The 18,905-nt window shown below is 34.0% G+C and overlaps 1 protein-coding gene across 3 annotated transcripts in view; it reads left to right on the top strand.

Annotated features, from left to right (window-relative positions):
* Nucleotides 1-4,759, top strand: part of LOC148852509 (uncharacterized) — a 70,380-nt gene extending 65,621 nt beyond the window's left edge. For all 3 annotated transcript variants that reach the window (XR_016098757.1, XM_088942872.1, XM_088942873.1), the window contains exons 10-11: nucleotides 160-304; nucleotides 4,286-4,759. Coding sequence is in view for 2 of the 3 variants with exons in the window: in XM_088942872.1 (XP_088798998.1) it covers nucleotides 160-304; nucleotides 4,286-4,375 (235 nt within the window). In the remaining variant the exon portion in view is untranslated. The remainder of the gene's footprint in view (nucleotides 1-159; nucleotides 305-4,285) is intronic.
* Nucleotides 4,760-18,905: the final 14,146 nt, after the last annotated feature.

Raw genomic sequence — 18,905 nt, 5'->3', positions numbered from 1 at the left:
CATGCAAGTATTGTCAGCGATCCTACCTAAATTAGATGGAGTATTCTTGTACAAAAGATTTGCTTGCTTGATTATAAAAGGAAAAGAAAAAAGGACTTGTTTGGCTAGCAGCATTGCCCATCATGTAATTGGTTGTTTGTTGACATTTTGTGGATATAGAGTTACTGTGAAAGCGGATTCTTGGGTGATGTTGGATGGCACGTTCTTATTGGAAACCATGCCTAGGCAGGTCATATTTTACTTTGATGGGCTGGCTCCTGGTGTAGTTCTACTCATAGACTCAGTTGTGATTGAAGAGCATAAGGTATGCATCTTGTCACTATTACTTTTCAACCTAATTTAAATTCAAGCATGGCTTTCCAACTCAAATTTTTACTTGTCTCTACAAGGCTAGGAATGAAGTGGACTCCAGAGTAGTAGAATTGAACCAAAGCACATTACATTTTTAGAAATCTTTAGCATGTGACTATTTTATATTATATTTTGGTTCTATTACAAATTTTATACACCCATAATCACATCCAAACATAAAAACTATTGTCTACCAATGAGAGAGTAGTATGAAGCATAAACAATATTTGACTTTCATTAATTTATTTAAAGTTTCTATGTAAAAGTGCAAAAGCTAAAAGATCTATACTATGAATTTTTAAGCACTCAATGAGATGAGAATTTTTTAGTAATTAATTTTTTAGTAATTAATTTTTTAAGCTAAAACATCTCTCTAGCATCCTAAATGGTTCACATATTGATATTAGCATAAATTCACAAAAATGAGATGAGAATTTTTTAGTAATTAATTATTATTGCTATCACGACATGAGAATTGCCTTCAATTGTAATACTTAATGCACTGGCATGGGAGTATAGTAGGGCATTCTTTGGAACCAATGTGCTATACCTTAGCCTAGGTGTAGTGTCAAATGGGCAAGGGTAATATTAGGACATTCCTCAGAAATGACCTACCACGCAATGCTTGCTATGGTGTTAAAGGCAACAGTTCTTGCATCCTTCTAGAGGGAGGTGGGTCAAAAAGCAAGAGGCTTGTTACTACTTTTCATGAAGAAAACTGTTTAGACTTGTGCTATTCATGAGATGAATGAAGTTGCCATGAGAAGATGTGTGATTCAACCTAGCATAGTGACAAGTTCAGATTAATCATAGTGAAAGGTGATTCAGATAATGGTCATGTTAAATACCAAAACAAAAAAGAAAAAGATAATGATTAAGTTGGTAAATTTTCTCTTTTCTGATACTACTTCAGATCGATTATTGTGTGAAGCTAGTTTAAGGCTCCTTTTTGGTTTGGTTTATATATTTGTGCGAGGCCATGGACTCCAGACCAATAATCATGGTGTCAATGGACTTACATGTTCATCTAGATAAATGGAAGTGGTAAACATTTTGTTTGGGCCAAATTACTTGAAGTTTTGCTTAAAGTGAAAAGGCATATGTGTTGAGAAATGGTGTTAACAAATTAAGATAGGGGGAGAAACCCTTGGTAGTATACTACTCTATGTTAAAAATACTTTGGCAAGAGATAGATTCGATGGAGACAGTAGTTTGGAAAAATACAAAAGATTTTGAGACGTGTAGAAAATTGGCGGAGAGAAATAGGGTCTTCGAATTCTTGATAAAGCTCAACCCTAAGTACAACATTATTAGGCAAAATGTCTTGTCCAAGGATGATATCACTCTATCAAAGCCATATACTATGGTTAGTGGTGAGGAAAGTAGGAAGTAGGTACAAGTTCAAGGTGTAGCACCCCATTACCTTTTTTCTAATGTTGAAATAAAACCTAAAGTATGTTGGATTTTAATCTCTACATGAGAAATTGCACCTACACACTTGATTGAAAAATTAGTTTTTTCTCTTACAAAGCCCAGTTTTGAACTTGTCCCACATTGGAAAATTATGAGCTTTGTTTTTAGTATTTTAATAGGAGCTGAATTATAATCCTTAGAAATAGTAGAGGAGAGTATGGGGGTTTGATACTGTGCAATGCGCGTGTGTGCGGCGCAATGAGGCACAATTCAAAGTTAACAGTCATTAACTGTTAACTACTTTTTAAGCAGTCACAATGTTTGAAATTGTGATTGTTCAATGTGCCTTCTCTAAACCAACACCTACATTTTCTTCATACCTCTTCATAAACTATTTAAGGAGCATGAATCAGACTCCAAAAACACACAATTTCGAAATTCACTTTCTCTCTCTCAGTCCGGTCTGTTACAGTCTTACAGAAGGTTTCTTTGAAGACTCTTCAACTTTGCTGGTTGCAGATTCTCGCCCAAGGCTCTATTGTATCCTGGGAACGAATTTGCCTGTAACCCAACGACAAACTCAGTGATACTGAGTGGGGGCAAATAATGTTCTAAAGACAGTGTCTTCAAACACGCCTCAGAGCTTCTCCTCCAAAGTTACAGTGACCCCATTTCCCCAACAATGTAGTTGAGGAGAAGAACGATATTATTTTTGAATGTTGCAAGAACTTGAAGCACATAAAGGACACTTGTTGAAAGTTACCCCCTTACCTTTTACTAGCATGTTTCAAAAATTTCAACGAAATCTACTACTGAGCAGCTTGCACTAGTGAAGATTGATTGTAAGTATGGAAGGTTGATTAATCATCTTTAGAACAGTAGGAAGATTTAGAGATGTGAAGGAGGAGGAGGAGAAGGAAAAGGAGAAGAAAGGTTGTGTCGAGAATGCTTAGTGTGTTACTGTTCACACCAAGAGACTTTTCATCTAACCTCTTGAGAAAAATTACAAAGGGGCCCTTGTATAGGCGCCCAAATACAAGCATACATAAATGCCCTTTCATTTAACCTCTTGGGTTTTGGTTTTACTCATAGAACCTATGGGCAACATTGGTAATAAAAGAGTTTGAAGGTATTAACGTCCCTTAACAGTACTCTAGCGATGGTCCTATTTCTGTTATTCTGAGCCAATCAACAAGACGTGTAATTAGGCATAGGGAAGAGGTTATCAAACCCATGGGTGCAATTACTAGTTCAGTTTTCACATGTCTATTTCCACTCTCCACTGGTAGTGAATAAAGTAATTAGATAAAGAAACTCCCAATATGCACTTACAATTTGTGAAGCCACTTTTTGGAACATCTACCATAAATAATCTCCATATAAATCCAGTTATATGGAATTTCTTTTTCTTTTGTTTTTTATTATCAGTTCTTTTGTTTTGAAAGTTTTTCCAACTCCAACAACAGAGTACTAGGTTTGTTAATGTACAATTCGTCTTTGAAGTTCTGAAAGTTTTTTCTGTTTTGAATGTTTTTGGTTAAAAGAAATATAGTTGTTGGTTGGAGAATCCTGAAGAGCTTCCAGATTGTAGCATATTACTATAATTCTAAGTTTTTTTTCTCCTTGTTTGGAGATATGTTCGACCCACTGATCAATACATAAAGAGCATCATGTAAGTCCAAAGCAGGGAATGAATCCAGAAAAGGAGCTTGCTGAACACATTTTTTGATGTTTCTGCTATAATACAAATTTGCACTACTAACAAACAGTTGGTGTTCACAAAAGCAAGTTCAAATTGAACTATTCAATTGGTCAATTATAACTTACCCGATGTGGCCATATCTCCTCTGAAACAGTTACGAGGCTTTGAAACGAAAGTAATTAAGGCCAGGTCCCCTCTATCTCAATTTACAAGGACTGAGCTAAGTGCATAACCATGAATGTTGGCGTTTTAGGATGGCATTTATTTAATCGCCACCATATGTTAGTTTCAGTTGAAAATTTATATTTGCCACTACATACAGGTGTTTTCAACCCACCATTAACCTCTCACTCACTCTCTCTTTCTCTCTCAATTTTTAATATAAAAACCTTTATTACCTCAAATCTCAAATTTTTAATATAAAAATTAAGAAGCTAAAATTTATATATATATATATATATATACCGTTGGAATAAATGAGTCCACAAGTGACCCATGAAACACTCATACCGGCGGATGCTTAAAAACTGATTAAATTGATATAATAATATATCGACAGAGTATGAATTCCTTCGTATATTATGCAACTATAGTGACATATTACGAATTCCGTCAATAGTGTGGAATTACATACAAAATAATACAAAATTCAAGGTTTGTATTCCGTCAATGTTCACTCTACGTATTTGTATTGTACTCTTTCCAAACTGAGTCTAAAGTGCAAATTATGCAACTCTGGCATGTTCAAAAATTATGTCATGTAATCTCCTTGTATTACATTACTCACTGCCATCGTACGTTTTGATCGTATCCCTTCAGGACAATGTCGAGGTATGGAGTAGCATGGATAAAATCCATGAAGATAACGTAGGAAATGAAGCCTACACCAATCTCATCTCTCACCATTAGTTGACATTCAAAGTATGCTAAAATGATGATGATGATGACCACAGGAAAACAATAAAGATGCAAGGATAGAACAAAAAATGCGATGGGTGGATAGGGATGTGGAGGTTTTTGTGATTACTCATTATGTATAGAAATTAGCTGGTTTTTCAATTTCCTTTCATTTTATTGACTTATTTACATTATTATTCCATAATTTTAATTGATATCTGGAATCTAGACCATGGTTTGAAATTTGAAGTTAGCTTATATTAGAAAGGTTCGATGCGAAGAATGGATTGGTGTTAAAAACATCTGTATTTTGCAGTGGAATTTACTTTTATATGCAGTCTGTGTAAGTGACCTTAGTAATGTTAAATAAGTTTGTGTATTTATTGTTCACCAAAAGAATTAATGGCTTTAAAATGACTTTCTTGGAATGTTGTCTTTAGATACATTTTTACAATTTTTATTATAAAAAATATAAAACTTTGATGGTCTTTCAAGCAATGAGAAACTGGACAAAAATGGATCATATCAGAACATGTAGATCCATAATTGGTTTTATAATGCTTGAATGCAAATATTATTCATTAAATCTAGAACAAGATTGATTAGATATGAAAATTGAATACCATTATTAGAAAAAATTAGAACTCAAAATATTTAACATAATTAACTAAAAACTTTATTTTATATATCATAAATACAACAAATTGGAAATAACATTTATGAGACTTTGTACTTAAATTTGTAGTAACTATACAACATAAAAACTAGCTTACTAATAAACAGATGTAAATTTGGGTAAATTACAGACACCCACGATCTACTTAATTAGAGGGTTCTTTCTTGTAATAAACCAATGTTATAAGATCGGGACAAGGGCGTCAAGCAGGGGAACCATAAGGCATTCCAATTTTTAAGGTGGTAGTTTTCAGGGTTTTGAAAAATTGATAGAACTAGTCAAAACCTAGCAGACTTGAGAGCCAATCGGGTTTCAATGAAACATATGGTTTTTGCAACTTGCCTGAGTTAGTGAGGGGATGTTTGGGATCAATGTCAATTTCCCGAAAATCATTCTCATGTTAGAGCCGCATTAGCATTAGAGGAATCGGTGCTGAAATTTCTGTTTGGTTGGCCGAATTTGGTGATTTTTTTTAATTGGCCATTTATCATGAATTACCATTTTTGACGATTCCCTGATTTCCAGCTGATTCCGCTTTTTTGAAGTTGAGATGGCATCCAATGTGGCATTGAAAATAAATCCAATGAAAAAAATAATTGGCCCTTGAGAGTTAGTACCAAAAAGGTTCAAAGTCTATTTCTCAAAAATTTACTTACATGGTACAAATGATACCAAACAACAAAAATCACTAATTCTTGAAAAGTCATTCATTTTAAAAATTATCAATTTTTGAAATATCAATAAGGAAGAATCATCTATGCCAAAGATCACCTAATTTACTATAAATCTTCAAATGCCTATAGGAAGAATTGAACTCATAACTTTGCTATAGATAACTAATTTTTAAATGCTTTAAATATCAAATCATATTTTAAAAATTATTTGAAAAACCAAAAATAGATTAAATAACAAAATTATGTAATAACTTTAAAAATTTTATCAAAAACACAATTAATTATAATAATATTCGAAAATAAGAATATAAAATATAAAACTTGAAATAGTGAAAGTATATTAAATATCTTAGAGGTATTGAAGCCTATTATTAGTTATTTATTGTATTTTTTTATAAATATATATTTTAGTAATTGTGTATTTTTTTATAAATTTTCAATAATTATTGGAGATTAAACCATTGTTATTTGTTAGAGATTGGAATATTAATTTTGTTGAAATTAGGAGTTTTCACTAGGTGTTTCAGTTCGTCTGTAGATAGTTTGGCCAGCCAAATTGATCTAGTCGGGTTGGAGAGTTGGTCACTTGAAACCGGCCGACCATTAGTGAAACTGACCAACTTAAGTTGTACCAGTCAATCTTTTCAAAACCAACCCTGAGACCAACCTACTTTTGTATTTGGGCTGCGGCCACCAGTTCAACTGTTCAAGTTGAATGGGTCAGATTGTTCCATGTGCATCCCACAGGTCCTCGCTAGACCTGGAACCAAGGTTGGGTGATGGTTTAAGTGGTTTAATTAGTCGGATCAATGACATATTGAAAACATTGATATTAGTTTGGGTTGATTTTTAGTTTGTTTAGTCAATTTAAAAGATTTAAACAAAAAAACTTAAATTTTGAAATTAAATGAAATTCAAAAATTACAATAATATTATCAAAGAATAAATTTAAAAAATTAAGTTTGTAATATAAAACATTTTAGACTAAGAAATATAGTAATTTTCCACTTTTTTATATTAAAAAATATGTTTGAAATATAAAATATTAATATATATCTATGACCGGGTCGATTCAATTTTGGTCGATTAACAAATGGCCAAACCAAAACTAATCCAACTTGGTCAGGTTTGGAAGTTGTTGAACCGACGCTGACTAGAAATACTAAAAGGTGACCAGCTTGGGTCAAGTTGGGTTGGTTTGGTCAATTTCATCGATTTGATGAACAACCCTAGCTGAAATTAATTATTGTTATTTTTGTATTGAAAAAATTATAAAAAATAGTATACAATATATAAAGAATTATTGATTATTTCAAATTTAAAATATAAAAACCCTTAATAAAGTTCGTACGTAGCACAGGTCCCCACTAGTAAATACAAAGGGAAATTGTCTAAAACTCACCATGTCACTGATTGGACGTTAAACAGACTAAAGAGTGTTAATATATTACCATTTTACCCTTCATAGAAAAATATATAATTTATACATATATTTTGATATTTTAACTAAAAAACATAAAAAAAAAGAAAAGGTTCAAAAAATATTTTCAAGTATAAAATACAAAAAAACATAGAAACTACAAAAAATATAAAAAATTATAGAAATTGCAAACAAAATAAAAAATTATTTTTAAATTATAAAAACAATAGAAATTGAAAAATAAAAAGAAAAAATAAAAATTATAAAAAAACACCAAAAATTATAGAAAAACATAGAAATTGAAAATAAATAACAAAAAATATAGGAAAATTTATAGATTGTAAAAAATAGAAAAATGTAAAAAAAAAAGAAATTATAAAAACATTGGCAATTATAACAAAACACTCAAAATGCAAAAAAAAAAAAAAACAAGAAAATGATATAGAAAGAGAAAGAGAGGGTGGAGGTGGTGTTGTGCCCACGTACTATAGATTTGAGCAAAAGAGGGTGGTGTGGTCCCCACCTATTGTAGATTGAGCAAGAGAGGGTGATGCGGCATCTAGGAAATCAGAGCAAAGTGAGGGTGACACAGCGTCCACCTATTGTAGAACTGAGCGAGGGAGGGTGGTGTGAAGTATCGGAGATCTGAGTAAAGAGAGGGCAGTGCGGCGCCCATCTACTATAGATCTGAGCGAGAGAGGGTGGTGCGACGTCAATCTTAGATATCTGAGTGAAACGAGAGAGAGACTATGAACGACCAAAAGATCTAAGCGAGATGGTCAATGCAGCATTTGAAGACCTAATCGAAGAGAGTGAGACAATGAGTGGCTGGAAGATTTGAGTGAGATGGTCGGTGCAGCATACAGAGACTCGAGCGAAGAGAGAGAGAGAGAGAGAGAGAGAATTTCAAGAGAATAAATCCAACCCTAAATGACTCTTTTTCTCTATTAGTAAGGAGCAGTTTTGTCATGAAAATTTTATTTATGCTGATATGGACATCTTTTGTTTCTGAATATTAATGTGTTTTAACGTAGTATATGTTTGGTTCCGTTTACGTTTATTGACGGTGCTGCGTAGGCACCCCGTCAGCAAATGTGTGTGTCAAAATTTGTGTGTTTTGTTCAAGCCAAATGAAGTCTTTCTATGCTTCCCATGGCATTGAATATCAAAGAACTTGTGTTGACAAACTACAACAAAATGGGGTGGTTGAACGAAAACATAGGCACCTACTAGAGATGGCATGCGCTCTCCGATTTCATGCAAGACTTTCTATCACCTTTTAGGGAGAATGCATATTGACTGCAACCTACTTGATCAACCACTTACTAACTCCATTACTATCTAGGAAGTCTCCTTATGAGGTACTGTTTGGAAAACAACCAAGCTATGAGCATTTGCATGTATTTGGGTGCCTATGTTATGCCCGGGTCCATAATCATGACAAATTCTCTTCGCGGTCCACAAAATGTGTATTTCTCGGATACCCACATGGCCAGAAAGGATACTAAGTCTACAATCTGGACACCTAGCAAATATTTGTCTCAAGGGATGTTCAGTTCTATGAAGATCAGTTCCCATTTGTTCATGGTGATAGGATAACAAATTCTGAGACAAAAAATGTGATGGGACACATTGAACCCAACCCAATCATCTTGGATGAAACATGGGAAATTCCAGAACTAGACTCATGACGAAGACCCATGTTGAACAGGTTGAATAGAATCCCACATCGCAATCTAAACACATTGAAGCATCCCAACCTAATCAACATCAAGATGAAATCCCAGTTGCACCTTCTAGGCCCAACACTAGGCCTACGAGAACCACTCAAATTCCCAAACATTTTCAGGAATATGTGTGTCCAACATTAACCTCCCCTTATTCCTCTACAGCCCATCTGTTAATCGGCCTTGTCACATCACAACCCAATGCCTTCACAACTTCATTACTCCAAGTGAACCCAAGTCCTATGCTCAAGCAGTCTCAGATCCAAAGTGGTGTGAAGCTATGGATGCTGAATTAGAGGCACTTAACAGAAACCAGACTTGAACTCTTATTGATCCACCACAAGATAAGCATCCCATTGGTTGCAAATGGGTGTACAAAATCAAACTTAAACCTGATGGTACTGTGGGCCGTTACAAAGCCAGGTTAGTAGCAAAGGGCTATAACCAAACTAAAAGGATTGATTACAATGAGACGTATGCTCCTGTTGCAAAACTTGCCATGGTTCGATGCCTCCTATCCATTGTTGTTTACAATTGGGAACTATATCAAATGGATGTGAATAATGCATTCCTTCATGGAGATTTACACGAAGAAGTGTACATGTACCCGCCTCCTGGACTACTTAAAGATGGTGATGCCCATGTGTGCAAATTGCAACGGTCTCTTTATGGGCTCAAACAAGCCTCAAAACGGTGGTTTGAGAAACTTGCCACAACCCTCCAAAACCATGGATTCAGTGCATCAAATGCAGATTGTACATTGTTCACATCCTCTACTCTAAACAATTTCATGGTCGTGCTGTTGATGATCTTGTGATCATAGGGACAGATCCCACTCAGATAGCATCCCTTAAAGGATACCTGAGTTCTTGTTTTCACATCAATGATTTAGGTCCCCTCCACTATTTTCTAGGGATTGAAGTCACACGATCCACTGAAGGTATACGCCTATGTCAAAGGAAGTATACACTTGATATTCTTCAAGATGCAGGCATGAGGCTACAAGCCTAGCAACTTTCCTATGCTTCAACAACAACATCTGGCCCTTGCCTCTGGACCTTTGTTAATTGATGCAGCCCAATATAGAAGACTTGTTGGAAGGTTGATCTATCTAACAACTACACGCCCAGACATCATATTTGTCGTTAATGTTCTGACTCAGTTTATGAGTGCTCCTCGACAAGAACATTGGGATGCAACAATTCATGTTCTTCGGTATTTGAAAAACACAATTTCCCATGGGATTCTCTTGTTTACAACAAGTGACTTAATCCTTAAGGCCTATTGTGACTCCGATTGGGCTGGTCGCCTAGTTAGTAGATGGTCAACCACAGGCTACATTACAATGTTGGGTGCCTCCCCTTTGTCTTGGAAATCAAAGAAACAAACCACTATTTCAAGGTCTTCTGTAGAAGCAAAATATCAAACTATGGCAGCCGCCACAAGTGAACTTCTATGGTTGAAGCGATTATTTACTGATTTAGGGCTACAACACATTCAGCCCATGCAACTACATTGTGACAACAAAGCTGCGATACACATAGCCAATAACCCAGTTTTTCATGAGAGGACCAAGCACATTGAAATTGACTGTCAATTTGTGTGCCACCACATTCAATCGCAAGCCATTTCCACCCATCATATCTCCTCTAAGACTCAACCAGCAAACGTTTGTACCAAAACCCTTGGAGGAGATCATTTTCATTTCTTATTACCCAAGTTGGGGATTTCTCTCCATGTCCAACTTGAGGGGGAGTCTTAGAAGGAAATAGTGACGAAAGTCAGTTAAGAGGTTAAGAGGTTAGAAAAGTTGTTACAAGTGGCAACCCACTTGTCCAGCTGTCAGTTAGGAGGTTATGGCTTATGCACGTGTATAAATATTTAACATCAGAAGAAATGAAAGTAACTTAGTCTTTTCCTCCCAACCATACACGTAACCTTTACGTCATTCATCACACAATCACCTGTTGTGATAAAGCCATAACCATTTATCACTTGCGATAGTCTCTTCACATCTGTGATAAAGTTTACAGGAATTCTGTCCACAGGAACAACTCATGTAGCTTACCTTGTGTTCAAGTTGAGGAATGGACGATTAGGGCTTCGCCATGTGCCAGTGGAGGTGTCCGTAAACCTTGCCGAAAATGGAGCTGAAGAGGTACAAAGCCACAGTGTGTATCTGGATGGGTACACTCCATCATACCCTCCTCTCCCCTTTTCACCACCGTCCTCATCACTGCAACCGCTAGAAGTCCAACGTCCACAAGAGTGAGAAGATGGGTGGATAGAGATAAAAATGGGTGAATTCTTTAACCATCAGGGAGATGATGGGAAGGTGCAGATTAGTGTCATGGAGGTGAAAGATCTTTAGTGGAAGTCTAGCATCATCATTCAAGGAATTGAGCTCAGGCCTAAATTGAGTAACTAATCAAAACTTCTTCTTTAATTTTGATACTAGTAGGGACCCATGCGATGCACGGGAAATTCTAAAAGATTTAATAATTTTATTTATTATTAATTAATATAAAATTAATAATCAAAATTTGTTGTTAATTAATTAAAAATATTTAAAATTATTGTTAATATCTAAAATTTCAATAATTGTATTTTTTATTTAATGTTGATTTATAGAAAATAATTATTGTTAATTTAACATGAACAAATATTTTTTAATAAATTTAGTTTTACTAATAATTTTTAGTAATTTTAATAATAATTATTATTTTTTTTATTATTTTTAAATGAAATCTTGGTTAACTTTAAATAAATAAAAGTAATTACAAAAGCTAACATTTTATTAATTTCACTAATAATTAACAATTATATAGGAATGACAACAGGATAGATTCAAGGCGAAGCACCTCATCCCGGTCCCTACTCCATAATCAAGACACTCCATCCCCGCCCCTACTCCATAATCAAGACACCCCATCCCCGCCCCGTCCCTAGTGTTAAGTAGGTTTAGGGCAAAGCAACCACTCCTCAATGTAGGGCGAGTTCAGGGGCAAGGCACCCCACTCCTCGAATTTCCCCACCCCGTCCCCAGTATTAGGTGGGTTCAAGTAGAGATGTGAATCGGGTCATGCTAAGGCTAGCATGGCACTACCCGCATGTGGCTCGAACTGCTCTGTGCTAGTCCACGGGGCATCTCGGGTCGTTCCTACCTACCCTAGGATAATTTGGGGGGTTGATTCAGGATGATCAACGACCTAAACCCGCATGGGCTCGTGCCGTGGGTCGGTTCGGCACAACCCATGACCTAAACCCGCACGCATGGTTTTCAAAACCATATCAGACCAGAAAAACTGGGAACCGGGTAGATGACTGGTTTCCCCAAAACTGGAAATTTTCCCAAAACCGTTGATTTTGATCAGCAAACCGCTGACCTGGACAGTTAACCATTCGAACTGTTCGAGCTGTTCGAACGATTTTGACCATTTTTTATTTTTTTATTTTTTTGTTAGGACGGGCCGACCGTTCGATTCAAACGGTCTAACTATTCGACCCAATAACCAGACCCCTGACCGGTTCGATCTCTGGGTCGATTTTAAAAACCATGCTCGCACGGGCCTGTGTCGTTTCGTGGGTCAGTTCGGCACGACACTAATTAGTGTTAATTAGTGTTAGTTACTATTAACTAAAAATATATTATTTTTGAAAAAATAATGTATTTATTAATTACTATTAAATATAATTATTCTGAATTACAACAATTATTAAAATACTAAATTATTATAATTTATTACTGCTTTCAATAAATACTGTAATTATTAAAAATGCTAAATTATTAATAATAGTGTAATTATTAAATTACTGTATTTATTGAAAAATGTAATTACTGTTAATTAATACTATATGATGCATTTTTAATTGAAAATTATAATTACTGTTAATTCTGTTAATTAATACTATCTTAAATTATAATTTCTGCTAATTACAATTTAAAAATATTTATTTTTACTAAAAGGCCAATCAAAATTGGTATTTGTTTGGATTTCCAAAATACATTAATTACTGTTAATTAATACTACCAAGTAAGAGATCTTTCCTCTTCCACGAAAAAATCATTTCTAAGAAGAAAAGTAAAAAACATCAATGGAAATGTCCATGTAATTATATTTAAATAGCACAAAATTTAAGCTAGAAATTAATAATTACAGTATTTGTTGAATAACAAAAAAATGTAAGATAGTATTAATTCACAGTATTTATAGTTAAATAAATAATTATAAAAAATTTGTAATTAACAGTAATTATAATTTAAGCTATAAATAGCATTAAATTACACGTAGCTATCAGAAAATTATATTGAATTAGTTTTAGCCAAGAAATTAACAATATAAATTACAGAAATTAATGTATTTTAAATAAATACAGTAATATAATAATTACAGTATTTATTGAAAAACATTAATATTAATTAATAGTATTTTTACAAAACAACAATATTAATTAATTAACAAAAGAATTTAAGATAGTACTAATTAGCAGTAATTATAATTCACAGTATTTATTTTTAGGATGCAATTAAATTATTTTTAAATTGTAATTAACAGTTTTTTAATTACAGTATTTGTTGAAAAACAATATTATTAATTAATAGTATTTTTCATAATTACATTACTTTTAAAAAATAACAGTATTAATTAATTTAGTATTTTTCATAATTATAGTATTTTTAAAAAATAACTGTATTAATTAATTAACATAATAATTTAAGATAGTATTAATTAACAGTAATTATAATTTAAGCTATAAATAGCATAAAATTACACATAATTATAAGAATATTATATTTAATTAGTTTTAGCCAAGAAATTACCAATATAAATTACATAAGTTAATGTATTTTAAATAAATGCAGTAATATGATAATTACAGTATTATTAATTAAAAGTATTTTTCATAATTACAGCATTTTTAAAATATTGTTAGTTAATAATATCTTAAATTATTATGTTAATTAATTAATACTGGTATTTTTTTAAAGGGAATACTCTCAAAAAGAGAAGTTTGCATATGTTTATATGATTAACCTTAAGACTTAATTTAAAGCATTTAACAATAAGAACTTTCCATTAAGGAGGTTAGTTAGATTTAGGTACGGAGAACAAATGACCATACAATGAGGAAAAAAATAGCATTAGAATTAAATTATAATTTCCTGCTCCTAATTATATGCATAAGCTTAATAATATGCATATTGTCAAATACTTCAAAATTATTTGGTTCTTTCCAGGAATAAGATCATCTTAATACTAGTGGAATTGATGTTAGCCCTTTTCATTTACATACTAAACAACATGGCTTATGACATAAAGATCAGCCCTGACCAACCCACCATGCTTGAATTCTAAATCAGGCCTGAGAAGGTGGAGTCTTCTGGTCAACAGTGCTAGACAAGATCCTAACAAAGTAGAATCTAGTCAAAAGAGGTCTACATGTGGTAGATTTGGATTGCCTCTTATGCAATGGTAATGTGGAGTCTTCTGGTCACTTACTGATTCAATGAGAACTGAGTTTACTCATTGGAGCTGGTTAAGGATATTAAGTGTTTTTATGCCAAATGGTGCTGCCTAGCTGCAGTGAAGGGTCTCATTGAGGCATGGCATCTAGAAGGTTTAAGTAGAGCTGGAAAGGTAGCATGGAGCATACTTCTTTCAGTAGTTTTATGGGCTGTGTAGTGAAAGAAACAGGAGATTGTTTGAAGGGATTCAAGCTTCAAAGGAAGAAATCCTATGTAAAATTCTAGGGATGGCTCATTCTTGGTTGGCAGTTCACCCTTTGTTTAGAAATAGACATCCTAGTTCTTTCTTTAGTTCACCCTTTGTTTAGAAATATACATCCACAATGTAATGTATTATACAGGGTTTAGTTATAATTTTTTTCAAAAACAAAATCAACCACGTTGTCAAACACCCCCTTAATTTATTAATGATTTTCTTGGAATGCGTCATGGTGACTTTTTATAACCTCCAGAACTAAATCATTGGTGGTCTAACTTTTTACACCACTTTTAGGATACGACCCACTAGCCAACAGATTGATGTGCCCATTGACCTACATTTTCTCCTATGATTTCAGATCTGGAGTTAAAGAAGTAATTTGTTCTACTTATTAGGAAGATGGTAGTTGTTGCCACACTTTAGAACCCATTGTTGAGTATGAATCATAAAAACAATGGTTTTTTTTTTCACAAGTAAAAGAGCTCGGATAGTCAAAAAGGATATGAGCAGAAGTAGTAAGAAATGATTTAAACACCCATAATTCAATAGTGACTATGGCTTTAAATAGAACGGATTGACGAAATGGAATTCATATAGCCGGTATCATATAGTTAGGGTAAAGCATGGATGATCATGATGATGACATTGAAGTAGAGCTCCCTGTCACTGAAAATCTGAAGTGGAAAAAAAGATTGGTTGTTTTGATTTGAAAACAGTTAAACTTGTAATGCCCCTGAAGTTGACATACCTCCAAGGACAGGGGTTGATGGGTAGGCTGGCCAGAGGAGTAGTATTTTTCATTTCTAGCCCTTTTATTGCCTCAGTACCTAAATCCATTCTCAATTTACAATTAAAAAGTATACATTTCTTGGTTGTTCTTCGGTGCATGCTCAACATTTTGTCCTTTTGTTTAATGTGATTTTTTCCTAATATTCTTTTCTTAGGTTAGGTTCCATAGGCTTTGATCAATATTATAGGTTACCTGTTCTTTTGCACTATATCTGAATTATCAATTCCTTTGACTTGAGATTTTATTCTTAATTTGTGGTGCCTTTTATTTAATTTTTGAAGCCTTGTGGTATTCCTGTAATCTTAAATCAATAAGATAGTTCAAGGGAATAAATCAGCTTTCAAATCAACTGAAAATAGTTTTATAGTCATATATCTGCAATTTCCCTTCATCCATGTTTTTGCTTTCATGAGTCATGACCATTTTGATCAAATGAACCCAACCATTGAAGATTTTAAGTTGGGAATTTTGTTTGATGAAATCTAGAAGCATGAAACTGTGAAGGAAGAATCATCTTTATGTCATCTGTCACTTTTCTGGGCAAATGATGGTAAGGCCTTATTTAATTCTGGTTTGTAGTTTGCACAAATTTAAATTTAGTTGATTTTTTCTTCTCAGCATTCTAGTTCAAAAGATTCAAAACTAGGTCACACCAAGAAATATTTAATGTTTAAGTGTATCAAAGGCTGGGATATACCTAGTGGGTTCAAAATCAGAGTGCCATGTGTAAGGATTCATAGTAAATCTTCACAATTCTTTTAACTTTTTCTTGTTGTGTGTTCATGTGCTTGTGGAACTTGGATCAAAGTTTAATGCTTTGTATTTGTACTGCTTGAACACGAGACATATAGTGTAGAGTTGTAGATTGATACTTATGTCATCTAAATTGGACCGAAGACACCATGAATTAAGTTTTAGAGAACCTAGTCCTCAATGTTCTGCTAATAATAGTAAAACAAGTTAGTGTATTTGGCTTCACAATTAATAAATGAATAATGATTTGTCCAGTCTAGCCTTGAGGTTTCACAGCAATGAATGAATAATTTTTAAATTGAAGAAGGCAATATGTAATTGTTAAGTACATGGAATACTGTTTGCAATGTATGCTTCATGCAGCACTCCAGTCGTTAAAACCCATTTATTCATTGAGGTGGGGTATATTACAATTTTTACTTTAAAGACCAATATTAGAAAATGAATAATTTGGGCATTCAAACCTTAAAAGACCAATGCTAGAAAATGAATTAGAAACAGAGTAAATATCTCCTACTTCCCTAAACTGGTAAATGAGTACCAATATAGATTAGCTCATATCACTGTCATGCACCCTCATTCATACCTAACTTAACGAAACTGTTAGATTTGGGAATTTGGCCCATTTCAAATTTGGGAATTCCATGCCAACTAACCAATGTTAGAAAGTGAATTAAAAACAACCGTCCATTTAATACAACGGGCATGCAAGGAGAATCAACAAAAAAATGTATTGAATGGACTTCTTCATAAACTAAAACAAAATGAACTATGCACAGAGAAATTGTCAAATACCTGTTAGTATGCTTCTTCAGTAAGGATTGTCTTCAATGCATTGGAAAAAACCATTGAAAGAGAGGGAGAACAGCCAAAATTTAGTCGAGGGTCAATCAAAGGCCAAGGGAAAAGTTGCAGGAAAAAACAGTAAGAGAAGAGGAGTGCCGTTGGGGAGGAGAGCTTGTAGTTGCAATTGCAGAAGCAATCGAAGAGAAGAGAGTTGAGAGTATGAGAGAACGAAAGTTGCAATTGCAGAAGCAATCAAAGAGAAGAGAGTTGAGAGTGAGAGAACAAAAGAGAGAGAATAGGGAGGGCGGGAGAGAACAATGACTGTGGGCCCTAACAGGGTCATTTTAGTCTTTGCAATTTAAGGGTAAATTTCAAAATAAAATTTTAAATAAATGTTATTTCAAAATAAAGTTAGACTGCCACCTCACAGGAAAAGCATAGGTAAAAGTGTGATGCTTACATGGCGTTGAAATAACATTTCGATCTTATAATTTAAAAAATTGAATTCAAGAGTCATTGTAAATTCTGTATGGGCTGGCCTAGTGTTCAAATTTCTGCAATGGACCTGCCCGTACTTTCCCTTAAATTGTTCCCAATGGCACTCACCCATTGTTCATCATTTCTAGCAAGAAATACTAGGATAAAGTTGCCAATTTTCAAAGTGATATTGCTTTACTCTTAGACCACTTATCAATATTTTAAAAATCAATTCGGAATGAAACTGTTTTGGCCATGAGTTTCTGGATTAGCAGTTCGACTGCCTAGTCCGAATGGATCCGTTCAGCACAATTTAAAAAATCAAAGAATAAAATAGCCTAAAAGTATTTTACGAATTAACAAGTCGATGATTCGACCTCCTGAATAAGCAGATGGCTAATCAATTCAATGGTTTTGTGCAAAATAACTGTTTGGAGTCAAAATAGAACTGTTACCCAGACCAATTTATAGGCTAAATGGTCTAACCATCCTAATCAACGGAGGTTTTAAAACAATGCGCCATATACCCGTCTAACAATTAGGACCAAAAGACAAAAGCTTACAGGTTTCCTAAGGCGAAGTTGGTAGCTAATAACTACAATTAGCTAATCAAGTTCTGCCATGTTACACGTTGGGGAAATGCTCAGCATTTTATGTAATTTGGAAAATGTTCAATATTCCGGTTCTCTTACCCAACAGGAAACAAGATAGTACATGTACATCCAACATGCTTCTGCTCCTGATGAACGGACGAAGCGGGTTTGATGCGATCAATCCTCATTTCAGGACAGCTAATGCTTCTTTCCAATTCTGACATTTAGGCTATGTTTGGTCTGTAAGAAAAGGGAGGAAAAGAAAGAAAAATGTAAGGAAATTTTTACAAATCTTGTATAGATTTTCCTGCCTTTCTCTACATTTTCCTTTAAACCAAATACAGCCTTAATGAATCCTGTTCAATGTTGATAAATAATTTCATGCAATATAGAAGGTTGAGTATCATCATAATATTGGGGATGAGCTATAATTGATGACTGTCTATCTAACCAATTACAATGCTCTACTTCATCCATTGTATATGGTCATTATTATTAATAGTCCCCAGCGTCACTCGGAAATGTTTTGGTTCAAATAATAAACGCAGTGACCATCGATGATGGAGATCAAGAAAGAGAAAGAGATGATGGTGATGTAGGACAGTGGGAAGAAGAATTCAAGAATGATAGATTTATTAACAATGGAAAGGCCAGCGACAAGTCCAGATCTGGTCCCAAGTCCCAACACAGGGTCCCAACAGCCAACCGGTCCGAACTCAGTGAGAAGAGAATGGAAAACCTCAATTTCAAGGGTTCTACAAATATTTTCTGCATTTAACGCTTAAGACAAATGGAATACCTCAATTTAAATGAAAGAGTTCTCTAGTTTTTTCTCTACCATAGTGAAAACAAGGCAAAATTGCTAGCAAGATGCCACGGGGATCCAAATAAATCAGAGGAATGCTTGGAAAGTAGAATCC

This window comes from Nelumbo lutea, chromosome 5 (genome assembly GCF_056320005.1).
Source record: "Nelumbo lutea isolate HS-2025 chromosome 5, American lotus-T2T, whole genome shotgun sequence".
Lineage (NCBI taxonomy): Eukaryota > Viridiplantae > Streptophyta > Magnoliopsida > Proteales > Nelumbonaceae > Nelumbo > Nelumbo lutea.
Note: the sequence above shows the minus strand (reverse complement) of the source record. Positions and strands in the feature narration are given on the sequence as shown.